The 21,872-nt window shown below is 52.7% G+C and overlaps 1 protein-coding gene across 8 annotated transcripts in view; it reads left to right on the top strand.

The window, feature by feature from the left end:
• The window catches only part of EHMT1 (euchromatic histone lysine methyltransferase 1), a 137,124-nt gene that overhangs the window by 66,780 nt on the left and 48,472 nt on the right, over window positions 1-21,872 (top strand). For 6 of the 8 annotated variants that reach the window (XR_004277576.1, XM_032308388.1, XM_032308387.1 and 3 more), the window contains 4 exons: window positions 5,885-6,441; window positions 12,585-12,765; window positions 14,980-15,137; window positions 15,463-15,654. Coding sequence is in view for 7 of the 8 variants with exons in the window: in XM_032308388.1 (XP_032164279.1) it covers window positions 5,885-6,441; window positions 12,585-12,765; window positions 14,980-15,137; window positions 15,463-15,654 (1,088 nt within the window). In the remaining variant the exon portion in view is untranslated. The other 2 variants (XM_032308389.1, XM_032308394.1) reach the window with 2 other exon arrangements.

Genomic DNA, 21,872 nt, shown 5'->3' with positions numbered 1-21,872 from the left:
ACGGCTCCCAGCTGAGCCACTCAGGTGCCTGTCCCGGGCTGGAGTCCCGGGCTTCCAGCCGGTGCGCACCCGGTGGGTGGGGCGCAGCAGGCCCGAAGAGGGAGTGGCCACGTCGCACAGCAACACAGTTGACGCTGAGCCCGTTTTGCTGAGTGAAGGGGGGCGGACCCACAGGCCACGTGCTTGGTGACTCCATTAGTATGACATTTTGGACAAGGTAAAAGCAGAGGCAAAGCAGCAGATTTGCAGGGAGGTGCAGGGGGGTTGCAGAGGGCCAGACCTGTGAGGGGCTGCGGTGGGAGGCACTCTGTTCTGTCAGGGCTGTGGAACACACCGTGACACGTGAGTCCCACTGCGTACACACGAGACACATGGGGGCCGCTGAGAAGTTCATTTTGGAGAGCTGCGTTTGGCCTGGGCACCATGAGGTCGATGGCGCAGGAGTGGTGCCGACACCGGGCTTCGCTTGGCCGTGTCTGTCTGGGGAGATGGGCGAGCAGCCCTGGGCTGCCACGTGGCCGCAGGAGCTGAGCAGGTGAGCCGCGCACCATCCCATCCTCTGGCCAGCTCCCGGGAAGGATGGTGCAGGAGGAGCCTGCCGAGGTCACGGGACTGTCCTCCTTCCTGACCTTGGGCACTGCTCCAAGCACTGTGGGTAGGCTGGCTGCACGCCCAGCGATGTGTGATTCTGTCTCTCTTCTTCCAAGGAGGGGGAGCGAGCCGGGTGCACTGCCGGGATGAGGTCACCCCGGCTGTCAGACACAGCCTTCCTCTGAGGACACAGGGACGATGGTGTGCAGGTGGTGCTGGCCACGGCCACGGCCACCAAGACCACTGTGTGCATCAGCAGGAGAGATCAGGGCTGCGATCTGATGGGTACAGAGCTGGGGCCCGTCTCCCCAGGCCCTGCAGGTCGGCCTGCAGTGTCCCAGCACGGACCTGTGTGTCTTGGCAGATGTCAGCCTCTGAGTCCCTGGATGCAGCCCCTCTCGGCCTAGTGGTAGGATGGGGCCTGCCGTGCAGCCCATGCCAGTAGCCGCTCTTCTGTGCCTTTCCTGAGCTGTAGTGTGGCCGCCCAGCACGATTGTTGCTGCCCCTGTCTGCATCCCAGGCGGTACAGGAGCTGCCAGCATACCTTTTCACGTCTCCATAGTCACCTTCTCGCGTGACCACCACGTACACGTCCAGGGGCCACTTGGGTGAAGGCAGAGCACGGGCACTCCAGCAGCCCGGGCCATAGGGCAGGACTGTCCCTGGAAGTGCGTGACTTGGTGCACGAACAGGCTTGTTATGGAAATACTTCCGATCCCAGTAGAGTTCTGGGGACTCCTGGGAGCAGGGCGGGTCCGGCGACGCAGTGCCTGCTGTGCTTTCTGCGACTGTTTCTACACCCCGTTCCCTCCCTGTCGAGGATCCTGAGCTCAGCTCTGACCCAGCCAGGCACTTTCTGGGTGGATTGCGGGGCCTCTGGGTACCTCATCCAGCCACCAGCTTCCCTGTGCTACGCCCCCTGGCCAGCCCTGGGGGGTGCCCTTCCCAGAGCTGCCCTCCACACAGCCACCCACACCTTCCTCTGCCTCCAGGGACACCTGGGGGGCTTAGGGGCTTAAGCCTCTGTCTTCGGCTCAGGTCATGATCCCTGGGTCCTGGGATCGAGTCCCGCATCGGGCTCCCTACTCAGTGGGCATCCTGCTTCTCCCTCTGCCACTCCCCCTGCTGGTGTTCCGTCTCTCGCTGTGTCTCTCTCTGCCACAGAAATAAATTAATTAATTAATAAATCTTTAAAAAGAGAGAGAGGACCTGCCTCGGGGTTTCTTCCTGGTGCTGTGCTACCCCCCGCTGCTGGAGGTGTTCTCGCCCAAGGACATCCGTGGTCTCCTGCTTTTCTGCCTCCCCAGCTCCCCAGCTCCCCGCGCCCCTGCACCTTTTCTCGTGGAAGCTGCGGATAAATCAACTTTCCGCTCTGAGACACTGCCCCGAGCCACGGCCTTGACCCTGCCTTCTGAGGAACCGTGGGACCGCACCTTTTACCCTCGCACCAGCAGCGCGGGAGGCCTGCCCTCCACGGCCTGCCAGCACTTGTGATGCCTGTCCCTTCCACGGTGGCTGTGCCAGGGGGTGCGAAGTGCTGTCCCGTTGTGGTTCGGATGTGCGTTTTCCAGATGATTAGTTGAGCATTTCTTCATGTGCTTATTATTATTAGCCCTTTGTATATTTTTGGAAATGTGTAGTTTAGATCCTTTGCCTGCTTTTCAAATTGGTTATTGATTTTTATTGTTGAATCGTCAGACACACGTTCCTCATCAGATGTATAACTTGCAAGCATTTTCTCCCAGTCCATGGCTTGGCTTTTCAGTTGTTTGACAGCGTCCTTTGAAGCACAGAAGTTTCTAAATATTTTTAAGATTTATTTATCTGCGAGAGCGCACATGTGAGCACAGGCAGGGGGAGCAGCTGGCAGAAGGAGCAGCAGGCACCCCCTGAGCAGGGAGCCTGACGTGGGGCTCGATCCTAGGACCCCAAGATCATGACCCGAGCCAAAGGCAGACACTTCGCGGACTGGGCCCTCCCAGGCGCCCTGTATGATTAGACTTAAACTGCTGAACTGTGCTGCGAAGCCCCTGCACCACTCGGCATCACAGCAACTGTGTACGGCAGACCTCCTGTCCTCGTCCGAGGGTTTAACCACCCCCTTCGGCGGGCATCAGGTGGCATCGCCGTGCTGGCCAGATTTGCTGTTTCACTTTTGAGAAATTTTTAATCTTGACGAAGTCTGATTTGTCACTTTCCTTTTTGGGGTTGTGCTTTGCCGTCAAGAACCATGTGCCTCGCCTAGCCCTAGATCCTAAAGATTTCTTCATTTCTTTTTTTTTTCCTCTCCAAGTTACATAATTTTACATTTTGCATTTACCTTTTGCTCTCCATTTTGAGTTAGTTTTATAGATTCATTTCTTTTTTTTAATTAAACATTTTTTAAAAAAAATTTTACACAGAGAAAGGAGAGAGAGTGGGGGGGCAGAGGGAGAAGGAGACTCCCCGCTGAGCAGGGAGACCGATGCGGGGCTTAATCCCAGGACCCTGGGATCCTGACCTGACCTGAAAGCAGACGCGTAACCGATCGAGCCACCCAGGTTCCCTATAGATTCATTTCTATAATCAGTCTTTCAAAACTCAGTCATTGGTTCCTGCAGTTTGTAGATTACTTTGGATTTTCTACAGTGGGTCACGTCAGTGACAAGTAAATTTTGCTGCTTCTTTCTGACCTGAATGCCCTTTGTCACGTTTTCTTGCTTGTTTGATGGCTCTGGCCAGAGCCTTCAGAAGAATGGATATTAGTAGCGACGGCCGACGGCCACAGTTGAGGCCTCTGAGAGGAAGAGTGCTGTCCCTTCTCTAGCCCGGCTCTCACAGCAAGCTGACCCTGCGCGGGCCGGGTGGGCCTCCCGCTTTCCGCGGTGCCTGCTGGGCAGCCTGCAAGCTGGCTCCGCTTTGAACCCACAGGCTAGGGGCTCGGTCCCACCAGGCCCCAGTCCCAAGTCAGAGTCCCTGGGCACATGTGACTTGCTACACGAGGGCCTGGCTGTGAACTGGAGGTTCCCACAGCCCCCTCCTTGAGTTCACGGAACTCAGGGAACCACAGACGCGCTGTCGCTGGTCTATTACAGAGGGCACGAGTCGGGAGCGGCCCAGATGTGTGGATGAGCCTCCAGGGGTCTTGGTGAGGCCCAGATGTGTGGAACCCAGCTTCAGAGGTTCGGAACCAGCAGGACCAGGCACGGCTGCGGAAATCTGCCTCCTAGCTGGCAGTCCGTGCCCTGCCCCCTTGGGCTGCTGTCCTAGACCCTGCTGTGCCCAGTGGGCACCCCAGCCCGCCTTGTGGTGGTGCTGTGGAGAGGCCTGTGGCATCCTCCTCTGATGCAGGGAGACTGTTTCCCTGTGCCTTTACTATTCTTTTCCATGATTCACTTTGCCGTTTGGGGAAATCTGTTTTTCGCTTTATGTTTTAGAACAAAGTGGTGGAGTTCGTCATATACCGACGGAGTTGTGATCGGCCGTCACTGAACTTGCAGACCCAGTGAGAGGCAGCTTGACGCTTCAGATTTGTCACCCCATTTAGGGCCATGTTTTCATTTAAAATCTTTTTCTTCACAGAGGCCTTGAGTAGTCTGGTCTAAAATTTTGTATTCTTTATAGTTTTTCCTGCTTTTGCACATAGTGTTTTTCTCTTCTCTTATTTTCTAGTTAATACCGGTGCAGGAAGATGCCCTTGAGTTTTGTAGCGTGAGTTTGAAGTCAGCAGTCTCACTGCACTCTTATGTGTTAATTGCTAATGGACTGCATTTTTAAAGTACAGAATGGTGTTGGGTACAGAGGCTGGAGTTCTTCCTTTGTCTCCAGTGCTTCTCATTTCTGCGTTCCCGCTTGTGCCTGACGGTACATCTGTTTTTGTGTAAGATCCTTGTGGTGTTTCTGGTCTCACATGGAGTTCACTTCTTTCTTTCTTTTCAAGATTTTATTCGTATATTATTTGAGAGAGAGGGAGAGCGAGCTAGCGTGCGTGTGCGTGTGAGCAGGGGGAGGGGCTGAGGAGAGAGAGAGAAGCTTAAGCAGAGCACAGAGCCACACTCTGGGCTGATCTCGTGACCCTGACATCCTGACCTGAGCCAAAACCAAGAGTTGGACACTTAACCCACTGAGCTACCCAGGTGCCTGAAATTCACTCATTTCTGAATTAAGTATATGCTTTCTGCAGATCTTGGTGTAAGGCTTTTGTTTACTCTGTCCAAGTAAGGTCCTGCCTATTCTGTCTTGCTTAGGGCTTTTAAAAGAAAAAAAAAATCCTTAATTAATAACTGTGTGTTCATTTAGAAAGTATTAGGAAGTATCTGCTGTACTCATATTGTGTCCCAGGCCCTGTTTCTGTCTCAGGGCGCAGAGCGGACAGACGAAAGTCTTGCAGACCTCACGCTCTGTGGCAGAGGAGCGAACGGCTAATACCATAACGTGGGGTCTCCTGTGGGTTTCATAGAGTGAAGCGTGGAGTCTTGAAGGCGCCTGAAGCTCTTTCTGCATCCAGGGGTGTGTGATCATGAGTTTTCTGCTTTTGCCTTTGTCGGTGAGGTTGGATATATGCGTCCATCTTCTGACGCAAAATGCACTTGCTTATCACTGGTCCTGGACAAAGTCTGTTGAGTTGTCCTGGGAGACCAAGCTTTTATGGAGCATAAAAGTTTGTTCTTGTGAAGCTGCTTCTGAGGCCTTGCTTTCTGTCTAAACCATGCTCAGTTTTATTTTACAGTCATGTGTTTGTTCCTGGTAGATAGGCAAATCTGTGTAATGGGTTTGAGATCTTGCTGTCTTTTAAAAATGAATTTACCCAACAAATGGGGAGTCTTTATCCTGTGCTTCTGGTTTTAGACTGTGTTCCCCAAGGCAGGACTACAGGGCCTGGCTGCACCTCACACACGGGGTAGACAGGTAGCTGGCCTGTCTGAGCTCAGGGCCGATGCCCCTGTTCAGGGTTTGGCCTTCTCCAAACGTTAACCAATTACTTGTCAAAATTAGTGTCTAAGACATCATTTTAATATTATTTATTTTTTTTTTTTTTAAGATTTTTTCATGTTCATTTTTAGGTAAGTTCTACATCCAGCATGGGGCTTGAACTCACAACCCTAAGATTAAGAGTTGCCGGCTTTTTGACTGAGCCACCCAGACGCCCCTAAGTCATCATTTTATATTTAATCTGTTTGAACTGAAGTCTGCTTTGTGCATGAAGTGAGACGGTTTTCCCTGGGACGGTTTCACGCACACCCCGCCAGGAAATGGGAACTGTCGGGTGGGCTGAGTCCTGACAGGGCGGTGACCCCGTCTCCTCTGTTCACAGAGCTCTCGATGGCCGCCGATGGAGGCTCAGCAGAGAAACAAGGAGGCGAGGCCCCTGTGGCTGCGGACAGCGAAGCCAACGGGTCCTGTGGAAAGAGCGAGGCTGGCAGTCACATGACCGCAGCGCAGCACCCTCAGGAGAACGCGGTGGCCAGCCCCCAGGAAGGTACCAACAAACTAGCTCGAATAGCCGAAAACGGGGTTTCAGAAAGAGACAGTGAAGCGGGGAAGCAAAACCATATCAACACAGACGACTTCACACAGACTTCTCTCATCGGGAGCAATGGGTACTTCTTGAATAAGCCGCCCCTGCAGGAGCAGCCCGTGCGGATTACCAGCACTTTGGCTTCCTCGCTTCCTGGCCATGCTGCAAAAACCCTTCCCGGAGGTTCTGGCAAAGGGAGGACTCCCAGTGCTTTTTCTCAGGCGCCAGCCACAGCGCCGGCCAAGCTCGGAGAAGCAAGTAAAGAGACCGAGGACAAGAAGCCCGCGGCCGCTGGGGCCGACGTCAAGGTCCACAGGGCACGGAAGACGATGCCGAAATCCGTCCTGGGCCCGGTAATGCGACCCCTGCCGGGACGGGGCTGCTCTCGTTTCCGTGCTCGCGTGCTCTCTGATCGCGGCGACCGCAGATGGACTCCGCGCGCGAAGGGCGGTGCTTACCAGCAGGTGGTTGTCTTTGGGCCTGGGACGAGGAGGAGAGGCTGCTGACCGTTGCGGCGCGAGCGACACGCGGTCCACCCTCCCGGCCCTGTTCCGGCGTCGCGCTGCTTCTGGGGGCACCTCTCTGCCCCTGCTTCGGGCCTGGGCGCTTTCTGCCGCTCGGGGAGAAGAGCGCGGACTCTCAGGAAATAAGTAGCCGCGACATGGGTTAGGTTCTTGGTGTTACGGAAGGAAGGGACGAGGGACACACTGAGAACACGCCCAAGCCTCTGGTTTCATGCCAGGCCCACGGGCGGAGGGAACGGGTAGCGAGAAGCCAGTATCCTGCTGGGGGAGGCGGCTCCTGCCATCAGCGCGTGTTCTGTGCCGGGGCCTGGCGCGTTTGGTCAGACTGTCCACAGGCACGTTTGCCCTTCCAGTTCTCTGTCAGTCTGGCCGGGGGTGACTTCTAGGTCTTCAGAGGAGTTCCCTGGGGATTGCTCGTACCTGGCGCTGCTGGTGCGTGTCCTAAAGCTCGTCTCACCGTGCGACGTTAGGAGGTCACATGCGGTGTCCTCCGTGCAGCCTTGTGGGGCTGCGCCAGCGGGCCTGTACCCACGGGCCCTGTCTGTCTGAGACGCGGGTTGTTCCTCGGTTCGAGGGAAGTGCTTCGTGCGGCTTTTCTTTCTGTGGCGTTCTTGACGGGGACCTGGGCTGTGTGTTCCAGCTTGGGCTTCTTCTTTGGCACTTACGCCCTTGCTGTCGTTCTGTGTGTGGAAGACTCCGCTTCCGGCGTTTCGGTCCCGATCTCTCTCCTAGAGCATCCCGTCTTGCCCTGCTCGCTGCTGCTCTGCAGCCTGTGTCGCTGCTTCTCTCCGGGGGGGTGCTCACCGTCTGGCTGTCCGTCCGCTGCGCTCCCCGTGGCTGCTGACCCGCCTGCTGCTGGGTGCCTGCGGCGGCCCTGGACGCCCGCGTCTCTCCCTGTGGGCCTTGTCCCTCTTAGTCCGTCTGGCCATGCCGTGGTTTCCATCTTTTGCAGTGCTCCTGTGCACGCTCCACAGCTTTAGAAAACCTTTTTAATAATGCGGAATTCACAGGAAGCTGCGGGATAGTACAGAGCAACCCCATGTAGCCCTCGCCTGGTCTCTTCACCTGGTCTCCCCCGGGCTGCATTTCGCACAGGGAGAGCCCTGTGCAGATTTCTGCGAACAGCAGCGGGGAACAGCTCCCTGGCCGCCTTCGTCCCCACCCACCGTGCCCACCATCCCGTTTCCCCATCTCCACAGCCGCGCCCTGTCCCGTGTTCTGTAGGAAGGTGGGGCCTGTGAGAGCGACCTCGTTCCCGTGGGCCCGACCACACTGTGTCAGTGGGTCCTTTCCTTTTCCTGCTGAGGGGTTTCCTGGGGGGTCTGTGTCCCAGAACTGAACTGCTCCCAGGTTGAGGGGTGCTCGGGGCTTTTCCAGTCTGGGGCTATTACATTAAAGTTGCTCTGGACATTTACTTGCAGGTTTTTCTTTAGGCAGAAATTTTCATTTCCCTGGGTTAGATATCCAGGAACATAATTGCAGGGTCATGTGTTAATTGGATATTTAGCTTTTGTAAGTAACTGCCAATCCAGATTCCCAACAGGCTGCAGCATCTTACGATCCCAGAGGCAAGGTCTGAGCAGTCGGCTTTCTCACACTGCTGCTGGCATCCACTCGTTTTGATTTTAACTGTGGTGCCTCAGCGCGGTTTTCATTTGAACACACCTACTGGCCAGTGATGCTGAACATCTTTTCAGTGCTTACTTGCCATCGTATGTCCTTTTTCATGAAATGTCTTTCATACCTCTTGCCCATTTCACAGCTGCTTTGTGAGCTTTCAGAGTTCCGGGTATGAGCCCTTCGCCATGGACCCACTGGCCGACTTCTCTCTGTCGGTGGCTCGTCCTCACCCTCCCCGTAGGGTCTTTCCTGGAGGACAGCCGTTGCGTCCTGACCCCACATCGGAGTGGCTCGTGCTTTTGGTATCATGTCTACAAACTCTCCACCTAGCCCTGTGTCCCAAGACTTTTCTGTAATTTTTAAGGCAGTTTTTTAGTTTTGTATAGGTTTATATTTTTATAAATATATGGTCTATTTTGAGTTAGTTTTTGTGTTAGATAGCAGGTTTAGGGTAACATTCATTATTTTTGCCTGCCGTGTTTTGGCTCACCATTACCAAGTTTTAAAATGCAAGTCAGAAACTTTACATTGTTCATCTATTTCTTTGAAATTATACTTTTATTCTGTTCTTGTTTCCAGGACTTTATTCTAATACACGCTTATTCTTGGGCATCTTTTATTGGCACTCTGTCGTAATCCTCTAAGGAAAGCAAAGCAATTTGGAATTTAACTTCAAGAAGTTCCTCTGACCGGTAGGCGTCTCTGGGTGTTACTGTGTGCCGCACCGAGTTGTTAGAGTTGCAGCGACGTGCCGCTGATCGACACACGTATCATTTGAGTCCGCTGTAGGGACAGAGGACAAGAGGGTGTTGAGACTTCAGAAATGACTTCCTGAAGACCACCCTGCCTACTGCACACCTGGGCACTTCATTTGCCCCTGGGGCCTCCCAGGAGGACGAAGGGCACAGTGACATAGCAACATATCAAGGCGGTGGGGTCCCTGAGGGCCCCTCTGGTGTGCAGCCCCCTGGCTCCAGACCCGGCCTCTCCTGCCCTTGGAGTTCCTGCGCCCCAGACCCAGTTCCATCTTGTTTGGTTTTCTTGGGAGACCTTGTTTTACTGAAAGTTGTGTTTTAAAATCAGTCATTCCAGTGACGAGTGTTACAGGCTTGTGATAATAAAACCATTTTGCTTGTAAGAGTTTAAGAATGAAGGCGTGTTCTTGCTGCAGGGCTGATGTCCCCTCGCAGTGTGGCGCCTGCTCTCACCTGGTGTTGGTCCTGTCAGAAAGCACGAGCACAGGGTGCAGCTCGCTCACGGGCAGAAAAAGTGGAAGCTTCTGGAAGGGAACCTTTTTCTCTTGCATTGAAATGTTTGTTACTGTGTCCTGTGCTGCAGACTGTCTAGTTCTACCTGGTTCGACCCTAGTTGAACTGCACAGACTTCTTGGGGCCTCGGCATGGTGGCCCTCCAGCCTTTTCCCTTTGTGTCCCTGTCCCTGGTCTCCCTGTCCGCTTCCGGACGTAATTGCTGCCACTAGTGTTCTGTAGGTGCTGGACAAAAGGTGCGGCCTTGTTCTTGGAGCCCTCAGCCTGCTTAGAGAGGTCGTTTTGAAATTGTGTGAGTCCTTGTTCGTTGCCACTGGAATTAAGTACCTGGTAGGGGACGTAGGCTGGGCTAAGAGAGCTCACATGGGCCTGGCAGGTGGCTCGGGGCCTGCCTCCTGGCTGGAGTGGGGAGCACGGAGCGCTGGGGGTGGGGAGGCCCAGCAAGGGCCAGACCCCTGGGCCTCCAGCACTTTGGCCAGAGCACCAGTGTGGCCCCCTCTCTCTGCAGCTTGGGCCTCAGGTCCTCCATCTGTGTCGGGGGCTGGGGTTGGCTGGGGGCTCACGGCTCCGCCACAGCGTGGGCGCCCCTCCATGACGCTGGGTGCTGGCGTCCTGCCTCCGCGGCAAGTAGCTGTGTCTTTCATCTTTTCTGCTATTAGAAGAGTAGAGCCCTGACAGAGTCTAGAATCTTCTCCCACGTTCAGCAGCTCTTGATTTTTTTTTTTTTTTTTCAGATTTTCAGAGTAATACCTTAAAGATTTTGTGTCCAGGTGAGAATTAGCCTCATGTACTGTTTTCTCCTCAGGTTTGATTTTTGCCCCTCATTTGTGTTTACTGTAAAATCACCTTTTGCATTTGCTTATGAGAAGAGCTGCGGACGCCAAGAGTCTCTGTGGCCACAGTCTGTGGGGTGGTTCACAGAGACGGAAAGGGGCTCTAGCTCTCTCCTGGGTTCCAGCGGTGACTGCTTTAGGGACAACCTGATGTGTTTGAGAGAGACTGAAGACGTTTGCAGAGTTGACAACTTACACGTGAACTGTTCCCCGTGTGCCCAGGCAGTTCATTGTAAAGGTGGTGGGGAGGACAGGGGGTTGCGGGAAGAAGGAAGGGCGCTCCGGGGCTGGGCCACGTCCCCTTCTGGCGACAGCTCAGCAACCAGATCGGGTTGCTGAGCCGAGTGTGAGTAGGTCCCCTGAGCTCTCACCCCAAGAGCTGGCATCCAGGCCACCCTCCTAGGTAGGCTCACTTTGAAGGGCAGGGCTGTCAGACGCGTTCACCCTTGTGCAGCCGTCCTCCTGTCCGTCCCCAGAGCTCGTCCGTCTTCCCGGGCTGGACTCTGTCCCTGTAAACCCTGCGCCCGGCGCCCCCGCCACACGTCTGTGTCCGACTCCTCCGGCCTCCTGGGTGTCTCCGCTCACGACACACAACCGGTCCGTCCGCGCCGGGCTGACCGCACTCGGCACCGCGTGCTCCAGCTCCGCCCACGTGGCCGCGGGGCCGGGATCCCCTCTTTAAGGGGGAGTCACGGTCCGAGGTGTGGCCGGGCCGCGTCCTGCTCACCCGTGGGCCTGTTGGTAGCCGCTTGGGCCGCTCCGGTCCCTCGGCTGGCGACGCTGCTGTGAGCCATCGGGCACGCAGCTCTCGGAGACCCGCCGCCGTTCGTGAGGTAAATGCCGCACCTGGGATTGCGGGATCCCACGAGTTTTGTGTTTAGCTTTTTGAGAAACGACCAAACTGTCTTCCATAGCAGCAGCACCATTTCACGGTCCCCCCCGCAGCACACCATGGTTCTGGCTTCTGCACACCCTTTCCGACATTTGTTGTTTTTAACTGAGGCGCAACCGGCAGTTCCCTGGGCTTGTCTTCTGTTGTTTTCGGAGTCGCCCTCCCGGTGTGTGAGGTGATGCCTCGTTACGGTTTTGATGCGCCTTTTCCTGACGACCAGTGATGCTGAGCGTCTTTTCGTGTGCGCAGCCCATGTCTTCTTCGGAGAAGTGTGTGTTCAGAGGCTTTTCCCAGTTTTTAATCAGGTTGCTTGTTCTGTTGTTGTTTTGGGGGAGTTCTTTATATATTCTGGATATTAATCCCTTATCAGATATGCAAATGACTGGCAAATATTTTCTTCCAATCCGTAGGTGCCTTTTCATTCTCTTGATTGTGTCCTTTGATGAACAGAAGTTTTCAGTTTTGATAAAGTCTAATTCGTCAGTTTTTGCTGTTCTTGTGTCCTGTCTAGAAATCATTGCCAAACTCAGTGGCACGAAGCATTCCTCCTGCCTCCAAGAGTTCTGTGGTTCTGGGTCTTTGATCCGTTCGGAGTCAGTATTTGTGCCCGGCGTCAGGCGAGGGTCCCCTGCATTCTTCAACGTGTGGAGCCCCCTTTGTCCGGCGCCGCTGACTGAGGGATGCCTGTTCTTTGCTGTTGAGTGCGCCTGCTGTGTGTGTGATGAGACTTGGTAACATGGAATTTGATATGAGGTCCAGCTCTCACGAGGCTGTAGGTGATCTTAGAGATGCCGGCAGAGGGTTAGGGTCAGTTGTGTCTAGCTGGTCGGGCGTGAAGGTGCTGCTAATGGGCACGAGGGGGTCGGCAGCCGCACTGCGGGCTGCTGGGGTCTCAGAAGGCCGAGACCGAAGACAGACCTAGGAGAGGGGTGAAACTGAGCAGAAGGTAACTTGAAAGTGGAGTCTGTTGTGGGGGAGGTGTTGCACGTGCAGCCGTGGAAATGACCATGGAAGCACTTTGTTGCTGATACTTGGACTTAAGGCAGCACTTACGGGTTTCTCCTGTAAGGGGCCAGGCGTGTGGTGTTTCAGGTTCATTGCCGCATTCGGTCCCTGGCGTCGTCAACGCTGGATTTAGCTTCTAGGTGGTGCCTGTGTCACCCGGGGCGTGGCCGGGCACGCGTGTAAGGCCGGGGGTGGCCCCGTGATGACGGGAAGCTTTCCACTCGGTCTCCTCTTGCTAATCTCCCCTCTTGGGCAAGGCAAGGTTTTGAGGAAAGGAGCTGCCTTCGGGGGCTGTTGTCTCCGTGACCACCTGCTCGTGTGTAATTAGAGTTATTAATTGTCTTTGTTTTGAAGCACGCAGCCAGTAAGGATCCCAGAGAAGTTCGAGAAGCTCGAGATCATGAGGAGCCAAAAGAGGAGACCAACAAAACTCTTTCTGATTTTGGACGACAGCAGCTTTTACCCCCCTTCTCACCCCTTCATCAGTCACTACCTCAAAACCAGTGCTACGTGGCCACCGCAAAGTCACAGACAGGTAACAGGAGACCCGGCCGCGGTCTTGGCTCTCCGATGGCGCGTTACAGGCCTACACCTTGGGAGACAGGCCGCGTGTTGGCTGTCGGTGAGCGGTGGCGGAGTCATGGGCCCTCTGTGCTCACCCGGAGACTGCCGAGCGCGCCCGACCTCTGTTCTAGAAACGGGACTAAGCCCCGCATTGCTTTCTACGCTTGTCGTCAAACTCAGAATGAATATTGTTTTCATTAAGTCTTATTCCCTTGTTAACTGGGTAGAAAACTCGAGATTTGAGAACTTCCCACAGTTTATAAAATAAGTGCTGTGGAAGCACGCAGTGTATCGTGGAGGCCTTTGAGTTAAGGTCGTGGCGAAGGCTGGTTCGGTTCTGTTACCAGCCGCTTCCCGTGGGTGCTTCTCGCTCTTCTGAGCTGGCTTCTGTTCAGGGTCAGTTGTGGGGACGGGTGAGCACTTGGTGTCTTGTTGGGGCCTTTGCAGGAGGTGGGGCTCGAGTAGTCCCACAGGGAGGGTGCTGGGGTGGGTGTATCTCAAGCAAGGGTCCTTCCTCTGGAGCCCCTGGGACACCCACAGTTCCTGCAGAGACGAGGTGACCCTCCCAGTGCAGAAAGGCCCTTTCGGTGACATCTTTACCCCTCGCAGGAAGGGTACCAAAATCACAGCTTCCATGCCTGCAGGTGTCTCCTACAGAGGGAAGTGTCATCGCAGCCGGCTCGCTTTACGACAGGACCGTTCATGCGCCTGTCAGCATTGTGGGGAATACAGAAAGCCGGCCTGGGGGGTGGCGCTCCTCCCGCCTGTCAGGTTTCTTGGGATGGGCAGGCCTTGTGTGGACATGGCCCTCGGTGACTGTGTCCCGCTTTTAGACCACCTCGGTCCGCTTTCTTCAGACCTCCCTCCTTCCCCCGCCCTGCCCTGCTGTCTTCCCCTGGGGCTGGGGCAGTGTTGGAGCCAGCTCATTCTCGTGTACGATTTCAGGTCATCTCGACTGGTATTCTAAATTACTGTGCTGATGGCCCCAGAGGTTCTGTGAGCCTCCATCCTGCCGCCACACAAGTAGGAAGGCCACACAGACTCGCTGTGGGGCTGCAGAGCCCGCCTCGCACCCCTCCCTGTGACCGTACAGGGCGTACATGCAGCTTGCGCACACCCTGTGTGTCCCCCACTCGCCCCGCTCTAGTATGAGACGGACAGAACTGGGTCCCGCGTGCCCACCCCAGTGAACACAGTGCAGGGCTGCGTGGGTGGTTTGTGGCCCTGGGGCTGGGGCCGAGACACGCCTGGTGTCCTCGATGCCACGTGCTCTGGGGCTGTCTGTGTGGCCCTCACAGTGGTGGAGTCCCCGCTCACGCAAGCTCGGTAGCGCTCTGTTCTTCGCTTTGTGCAGTGGGAACGGAGCCGCGCCTAGGTCCTCCAGCCCTTTAGTCCAGTGCCTCTGTTACGTGGTTTTCAGGTTTTTCAAAACCCTGGAACTTTTTTAAAAGAAAGTATTATAGAGAGCCCCTTCTCTGAAGTCAGTCACCCTGGAGCTGCTTTATCTAGAACAGGGTCAAGAGCCCCGAGTCCCCAGGAGCCCCAGCTGTTCGCTCTTTCCTGTCCTGTGCCTTCCTTGGCCTCGTGCAGCTGCGTGGTTTGCTTCAAGGACTACTTTCCCTCAGTTGGTGGACTGTTGGGGGAGGTGGACGGTGCTGGGGAAAGGGTCCAGGAGAGGACAGACTGGCCGATGTCGTGTGGCCACACTTCCTTTCAAGGTGGATGCATCTAGAGACTGTGCGGTTCGCTCCTCGCCGTGGGTGAGAGGTCTGTCAGGGAGACAGACGAGGCCCATCCCCAGTGACGGGCAGCGAGGCCACTGTTCCTCCTTGGCCTGGCCCTTGCAGCCACATGGGTCCTGGGGACGGGGCTGTCCTGAGGCAGGGGCCTGGGTGTGGGAGGTGCTCTGGGGCCCTGCTTCCGATGGCCAGTGGGTCCTCCTTGCACTTTTGCTTATAGCGGGGTGGCCCTGTCTGCCGTCCCGTCAGCTGGGGCTTTCACTGTGAGTAAAGCGATTATCCGCTTTCTCTGTGCGACTTAGGACAAGTAAGACAAGCCTGTCACTGTTGTGGCTGGCTGATGAGTTTCATAATCAGATGTTGTGAATTATCACCTACCTTTAAAAAACATTTGAATGGTATTTCTTTTCCTTTCTTGTCCCCTTTTGACTTTTTTTTTTTTTTAGCTTGCTTGCCTTTTGTTTTAGCAGCTGCAGTGTCTCGGAAGAAAAAACGAAGAATGGGAACCTATAGCCTGGTTCCTAAGAAAAAGACCAAAGTGTTAAAACAGAGGACGGTGATTGAGATGTTTAAGAGTATAACTCATTCCACTGCGGGCTCCAAGGTAAGGTGCGCCTGCGCTGACCGCTCGTGTGCTTGGGAAGCCGCGTCTGTGTCAGGACCTCTCTAACCGCAAGAGCACCACGTGAGGTTGTCAGAATTCGATGACCTCGGTCCCTTTGGAAGGAACCCTGGCTCTGAGGTGCCTCGTTCTGGGGCACAGCCTCCTGCCCGGTGCTCCCCGACCCCTCATCCCTCACTCCTTCCTGGCTCTTGCCCCAGTAGCAGAGTCGTTGTGTCGTACCTCGCAGGCCATGCCCTGGTGGGAGTTGGCAGGTTGCTCCTGACGGGGGGTTCTGGGTGACATTGTGCTCTTGCCCGTGTTCCAGGGCGACAAGGACCCGGGAGCCAGCACCCTTCATGTGAATGGGGAAAGCCTGGAGCTGGACTCAGAGGAGGACGAGTCGGAGGAGCTTGACGAGGATGAGGACCAGGGGGCCGAGCAGGCTGCCGCATTTCCCGTGGAAGACAGCAGGACCTCTAAGGGGGGGAGCGTATCAGAAACCGACCGCACCCAGAAGGTAGGCCTGGCTCACCCTCTCGGGGAGGGGCTGCAGATGGTGGGCCTTCGGTCCTGTGAGGGGCAGCCTGGCCCTTCTCGACCCCAGTCATTTCCCTGTGACCTTCGGACTTGGGTGTTCGCATCCTGTTGGAAGTTTTAGATTCTTTTTTTTTTTTAGATTTTCAGTTTTTGAAATTTTTAGATTTTTGAAGTTTTAGATTTTTCTTCGGAGGAGTGTCCGTCTTCCTGTACAGCGCTCTTGGAATGAACATCTGGAGCTTGTTCAGGTTCAAGACGGACAGGAACGCCCTGAGGGCTGAGTGTGCACCTGCGGCAGCTACTTGTCACTGGTCTTGGTGTGACTGACCTTGTTCCGTCCTAGGCACGCCCCGGGTGCTACCCTCCTGCATGGGAGGCACTGACACTGGGAAGGTCTCTTCCTCCTGGTGGGAGTGAGCGCCCAGGGCTGCTGACCAGACCTGTGAGGAGACCGTGTGCAGTCTGCACACCAGGTGTCTCTCGGCGTGCCAGGCGTGTCCTCTGCGTGCACACCACCACTCACTCGCATCTACCGGGTGTGCCCGAGGATGTGCTCTGGGAGGGGTCAGTGTGCTGGCTCTTTCCCAGTCACTGTCTGCCCGTGGCCCCAGGGCTCAGCACTGGGCAGCGGCTCCAGGGGCCCTGGTTGCGGACCTGAGCAGAACATAGCTCCTGAGCTGATGCTGAGCTCTGGGCGCGTGTTTGTGCTCTCAGTTCGGAGGGGGACACAGTAGACACGGAGGGGCAGGAGGAGTTGAGAATCTGGCGGTCGTCTGGAAATGGGCGTGACTGCTCTGTGTGCCCTACTGTTCTTGAGAGCGCTTCGGACCATCTTTATGTACAGGGGCTTTTGTATCTGCTGAGGTCTTCTGAGACGAACGGTAGGCAGACACGTTCCAGGTGAGTTCATTCGGAATAGTGACCTGTTTGAAATGTGTAATTTTGTGGATTAACTTTTTACATTTTGAGTCGAAGTGCTGTGCTCTGCAGACCCAGCCTTTCCTTCCGGCTCTCAGAGTTTTGGGGGCGTCTTGTCTTGTGTCAGAAGCCACGGATGCTAGACTCTTTATGATTTCTGGGTTCCAGAGATGATGAGCAGATGCTTTTCACCGATGACTTAGAATAAATTGACATAAGCTATCTTCTTCTACTTCCTTGGTTTCATTCTTTATGCGTAACTACTTGATTCATGTACATTTGTTTTGGGATAAAATACATGGTAGATATACTCACAATGGGTCTATTTTATGGTATATGGATTCTGTCTCAGTAAAGCTTTTTGGCAAAATGTGAGGTCAGAGTCCTATGGCTTCCCTCAAATTTTTAGCCACATTCTCTGCGCACCGTTTAGACTGAACGTTTCTCTCCCCGATGATGTAAAATGTCACTTTTATTGAACACCATATGGTGTGTACAGAGTTGACTGTTTCTGGATTCTCCTCTTCCCGAGAAAATCTGGACGCAGAGTAATACTGAATAAGTCTATACATTGGTATAACGGGAAGAATTAAATGGATATTAAGCCAACAAAAAGAATCAAGAAACAAGTAAAAGTAGAATCACAAGGGCAGTGTGGCCAAGTGGGAAACAGAGTAAGAGAACAGGAGCAAATCTGAATAAATCAGCGATAGTAGTGAGTAGTGGCGGGCTTACTGCGCGGGCCGCTTCAGACAGCAGAGAAGGATGGGGGCGCACACCAGCACCTTCTGAGGCCAAGCTCACTTTCAGCCCTGAGACCGTCCTGGTCAGACACAACTGTGTATCTGCACAACAGCGATCGGGAAGAAGGTGGGGCTTCCCCGGGGAAGACGCTGGTTTGTTACAGGAAGCCTGTTGATAAGACTTATTACAGTAACAGATCAAATGACAAATACTAGCATTTTATTAAGTTCAGCTGTATGTTTTTTGGATTTGGGGGATGACTTTATGATTTCAGCTGTGACAGGGAGCAATTCACTGAGCGGAGAGTGCCCCTGTGCGCTGCCACCGTGCTCACAGGCCTGGGTCGCCTGTCCCAGCCTCCCCTGTGGGCCCTCCCAGTCCCGGAAGAATTGTTTTCTTGGTTTCTGTGCTTCATGTGAATAAGTGTTTTCCTTTTTTGGAGTGTGACTCGTTTTTACTCAGTATTGCGTTTGTGAAGTTTATATTGTTCGTTTTCATTGTTACGCACAGTGGATTATGAAGTGGATCGTGAAATGTTCTGAGGGGACCCCTTCATGGGTCTGATAGTCTAAACTATTGTGGTCATGACGCTAACATTATTTACTGTTGTCCCTCTCACTCCTTGAAGTTACATTGTGGTTTAAGCGCTTCTCAGTTTAGATCTGTACAGTAGTAGTGTTAGTAGACATAAGCCACATCAACAAAAGTGCTTTATCATTCTCAGTAATTTTTTTTTTTAAAGACTTTATTTATTTATTTATTTATTTATTTGACAGAGAGGGAGAGGTCACAAGTAGGCAGAGAGGCAGGCAGAGAGAGGGGAGAAGCAGGCTCCCCTCTGAATAGAGAGCCCGATGCGGGGCTCAATCCCAGGACCCTGCGACCGTGACCTCACCCGAAGGCAGAGGCCTAACCCACTGAGCTAAGCAGGCGCCCGTATTCTCAGTAATTTTTAATAGAGTGAAAGGTTTCTGAGATCAGAATGTTCAAGAGTACTTTACTGTACTACAGTACAGTATTTCTTTACATGGCTGTTCAAATTTATGTATCCGTTCCACTGTAGATGGACATTTGGGCTGTTTCTAGTTGGGCCCTTTACAGATGACATTGCTGTTGAGCATTCCTCTGTGTCCTTAGGGGCACACCCCGATTGGGGTTGCCATGTCACGTGACCAGCGGTAGGCAGGGCCATACAGCTCTCCCCTAGTAGACCTGCAGCCTGAGTGTCCTCCAGTCTCACTGGCTTGACCTCCTTGGTGTCGCCCAGCCAGTGAGCGCAGTGGTGTTGGCCTTATAGTTCTCATTCATATTTCCCTGATTTCCAAGAAGGTTGGGTACTTTTTTTTACATGTTTATCTGCCATTTGGATACTGTCTTTTTTTTTTTTTAAGATTTTATTATTGAGATAACACTAGCTGAGGGGCCAGAGGAAGAGGGGGAAGCAGGCTCCCCACTGAGCAGGGACCCGACACGGGACTCAACCTCAGGACCCTGAGACCATGACCTGATCCGAGGACCCTGGATCATGACCTGAGCCGAAGGCAGGCGCTGAACTGACTGATCCACATAGGCACCCGACATGGCTCAAGCTTTTTAAAAATACAAACTACCTAGTGGTATTTTCTTTTCTTTCTTTTTTTTTTTTTTAAACCTAGTGGTATTTAAAGGTAGCTTATATTAAATAAACCTGGCTAAAGAGATCAGAATCCTTTAAAAAAAGGGAAAAAAGATTACTTAGTGGTGAACATTTTAAGACATTCCTAATGTCAATAATAAAAAGAGGGAGGAATTGCTCCTTTCTCCCCTAACATGGGCGCCGCACTATGGAGGATTCTTGTGGTGCTGTAAGATGAGAGAGACCCAGAAGGGAACATTAATATTTAAGAGGACAAGGGAGAGGAGCTTGCCAAGAATATAATCATGTCTTAAAATATTCAAGAAAATCAGCTGAGGCACTATTACAGCTAGTGAGCTGAACTTCATGCATCAGGACGCAAAACCACCCCTTCTCTCGTGTAGCAGCCACAGCAGTTAGAGAATGTAACGACAGCGGTGTCAGTAATAGCAATAATGTCTGGGGCTGTTTTTTAACTTTTTAACTTTTCTAATAGAAAATGTTAAGCTATGCAAACATATAGATAATAGTGAATAGTTGTCAACGTTTGGCCGGTCTTGCTTATCCACACATGGATTGTCTTGAAGCAGATTATTTCCATATGGATCTTTAAAGAAAAGGACTCTAAACGCAAAATCACTTATCACACCTAAAATTTAGCTGTAAGTCTTTAGTATCACCAGGGTACTTAGCAATAAATTTAATAGGAAATGTCAGTTCCCTAGAAGAAAAAACTGAAACTTTTCCTGAAAGAGGTTGGAAAGGAGACATAGGTTCAGTGAAGACCTATTATTTGTCTGAGAAAAAAGCCATTGTTTGAGGGAAGACATGTTTGTTGTGGGAAGACCTGCTGTTTTCCTAAGGGAAGAGTCCTCGTTTGCCTGAGGAAAGACCCCTTGTCTCTCCGAGGGAAGACTTCTTGTTTGTCTGAGGGAAGACCTGCTGTTTGTCTGAGGGAAACCCTGTTGTATGTTTGAGGGAAGACCTGTTGTTTATCTGAGGGAAGATCTCTTGTTTGTCTGAAGGAGGACTTGCTGTTTGTCTGAGGGAAGAACCCTTGTTTGAGGGAAAACTCCTTGTTTGTCTGAGGGAAGACCGGTTACTTGTCTGAATGAGAAGATCATTGTTTCATCCTCCCCACATTGCCTGTAAGTCCAGAATAGTTCTCCTCAAGACCCTCACAGGACTATTCTGTACAACAGCTGATGTGGGAATTGTGTGCAGCAAGCACAGGGAGAAAAAACTGCGGTTAGAGCTAGTGGAGACGGATTAAATGGGGATTTGTGCAGGAATGGGAAGGCATTTGAGTGAGTGGAACAGGAAACCCATAATGAACCCTTTATGTATATGAACATATAGCTCACTTGTAAGGATGGGGTTTATATTTTTATTTATTAAAATTTTTGTTTTAAGGATGGGTTTTTAGTTTGTGGCCAAGGGATCATGAACTTTTCAGTAAATGTTATTGGGACAGTTGATCTTTTGGAGGAAAAATAGAGGGGAGCTCTCGCATCATGTCACATAGGAATGTAGATTCTACTCTGGAACTGGATAGTGGTGATGGCTGCACTACTTGGAATATACTAAAACACTGAACTGTATGCTTTTTTTTGGTAAGATTTTATTTGAAAAAGAGAGTGAGGCGAGGGAGGGGTGGGGGCGGAGAGAGAGAATCTCAAGCAGACTCTGTGCCAAGCGTGAAGCCCACCCCAGGGCTCAATCCCGCAACCGTGAGATCCTGACCTGAGCTGCAGTCAAGAGTCGGACACTTAACTGACTGGGCCACCGAGGTGCCTCTGGACTGTACACTTCAAAAGCATGAATTTTAGAGTAGGTAAATTATATTTCAGTGAAGCTGTTATTTCTAAAAGTAAATTACGGAAGATTTAAAGTGTCAGCATAAAATACTGAACTGTGGAAGGAAATGTTAGACATTGTTTTTCTAATAAAATTCCTCAAATATGGAAGACCTTCTAGTACCAGACACAGACCCAAAACCCACAAAGAGAAAGATGGAGAGGTTTGACTTGTGCAGATCAAGTCTCGACATTTTTGTATAGGAAGGAACAGAAGCAAAGCTGCACTTGATAGGGAAAATACAACATATGTGATAGACAAAGCCTTGCTGTCTTACCTGTGTGTAGCTTCTACTGATGACTAAAGCAAGGACCCAATAGCAGTATGGGCCGAGGGTTTGGTCACAGGGGACAAAGTGGAAGAAGTAGGGAAGTCTGTGAAGTTACGGAAGTTACTCAGTTTCTCGTGTACTTGGGGAACGAAGACCAAAGTGGTTGTGCAACCCCTTTGGAGGCCGGTGGCGCCTTTGGGCATTGCTGATGGCAGCAGTCTTGGAACTCTGCACTTGTAAGAGGAGCGTGTCTGTTGGTTTGTCCTGGGGGATCTTTGTGTAAAATGCAGCCTCAGTGTGGACCTGGTAGGGGTGTGCCTCGATTAGGGAGCCTGTGCTGTAGCCCCTCAAGAGCCAGGCTGAGGCTGTGCGCGGCCACATCCCTGCCTGCGGGCACATCCCTGGTGCGTGATGAAGGAGTAAACGGATACCCGTGTAGTTTAGTGTTTTTGCACTGAAAATGTATTCAGGTACTGCCTGTGTGGACAGAAAAGATAAACATGACCACGACAACAACAAATGAGGTGTCTATGTTGCTTTGATATGGAGGTAATTCCAAAATGTATTTTCGATGAGAAGAAAGTTTCACTGGCCAAGTGGTGTCTGTGCCGCGCCGGCCCGCAGAGCCCCGCTTCCGTGTTCAGGCCCCGAGCGCGCCGAGCCCCGGCCGGGCGCGTCTGAGCAGCGCTAGTGTGATGGGCCTGGGCACTGAGCTGGGCTCCCGGGTGGGTTGGACGGTAGGTTTTGCATTCTGTATTACTTTTTGGCCCCTGGAAATCTTTTTACTGTGTGT

Source organism: Mustela erminea, chromosome 12, assembly GCF_009829155.1.
Source record: "Mustela erminea isolate mMusErm1 chromosome 12, mMusErm1.Pri, whole genome shotgun sequence".
Classification (NCBI taxonomy): Eukaryota; Metazoa; Chordata; class Mammalia; order Carnivora; family Mustelidae; genus Mustela; species Mustela erminea.
This window is presented reverse-complemented; position numbering and strand designations above follow the sequence as displayed.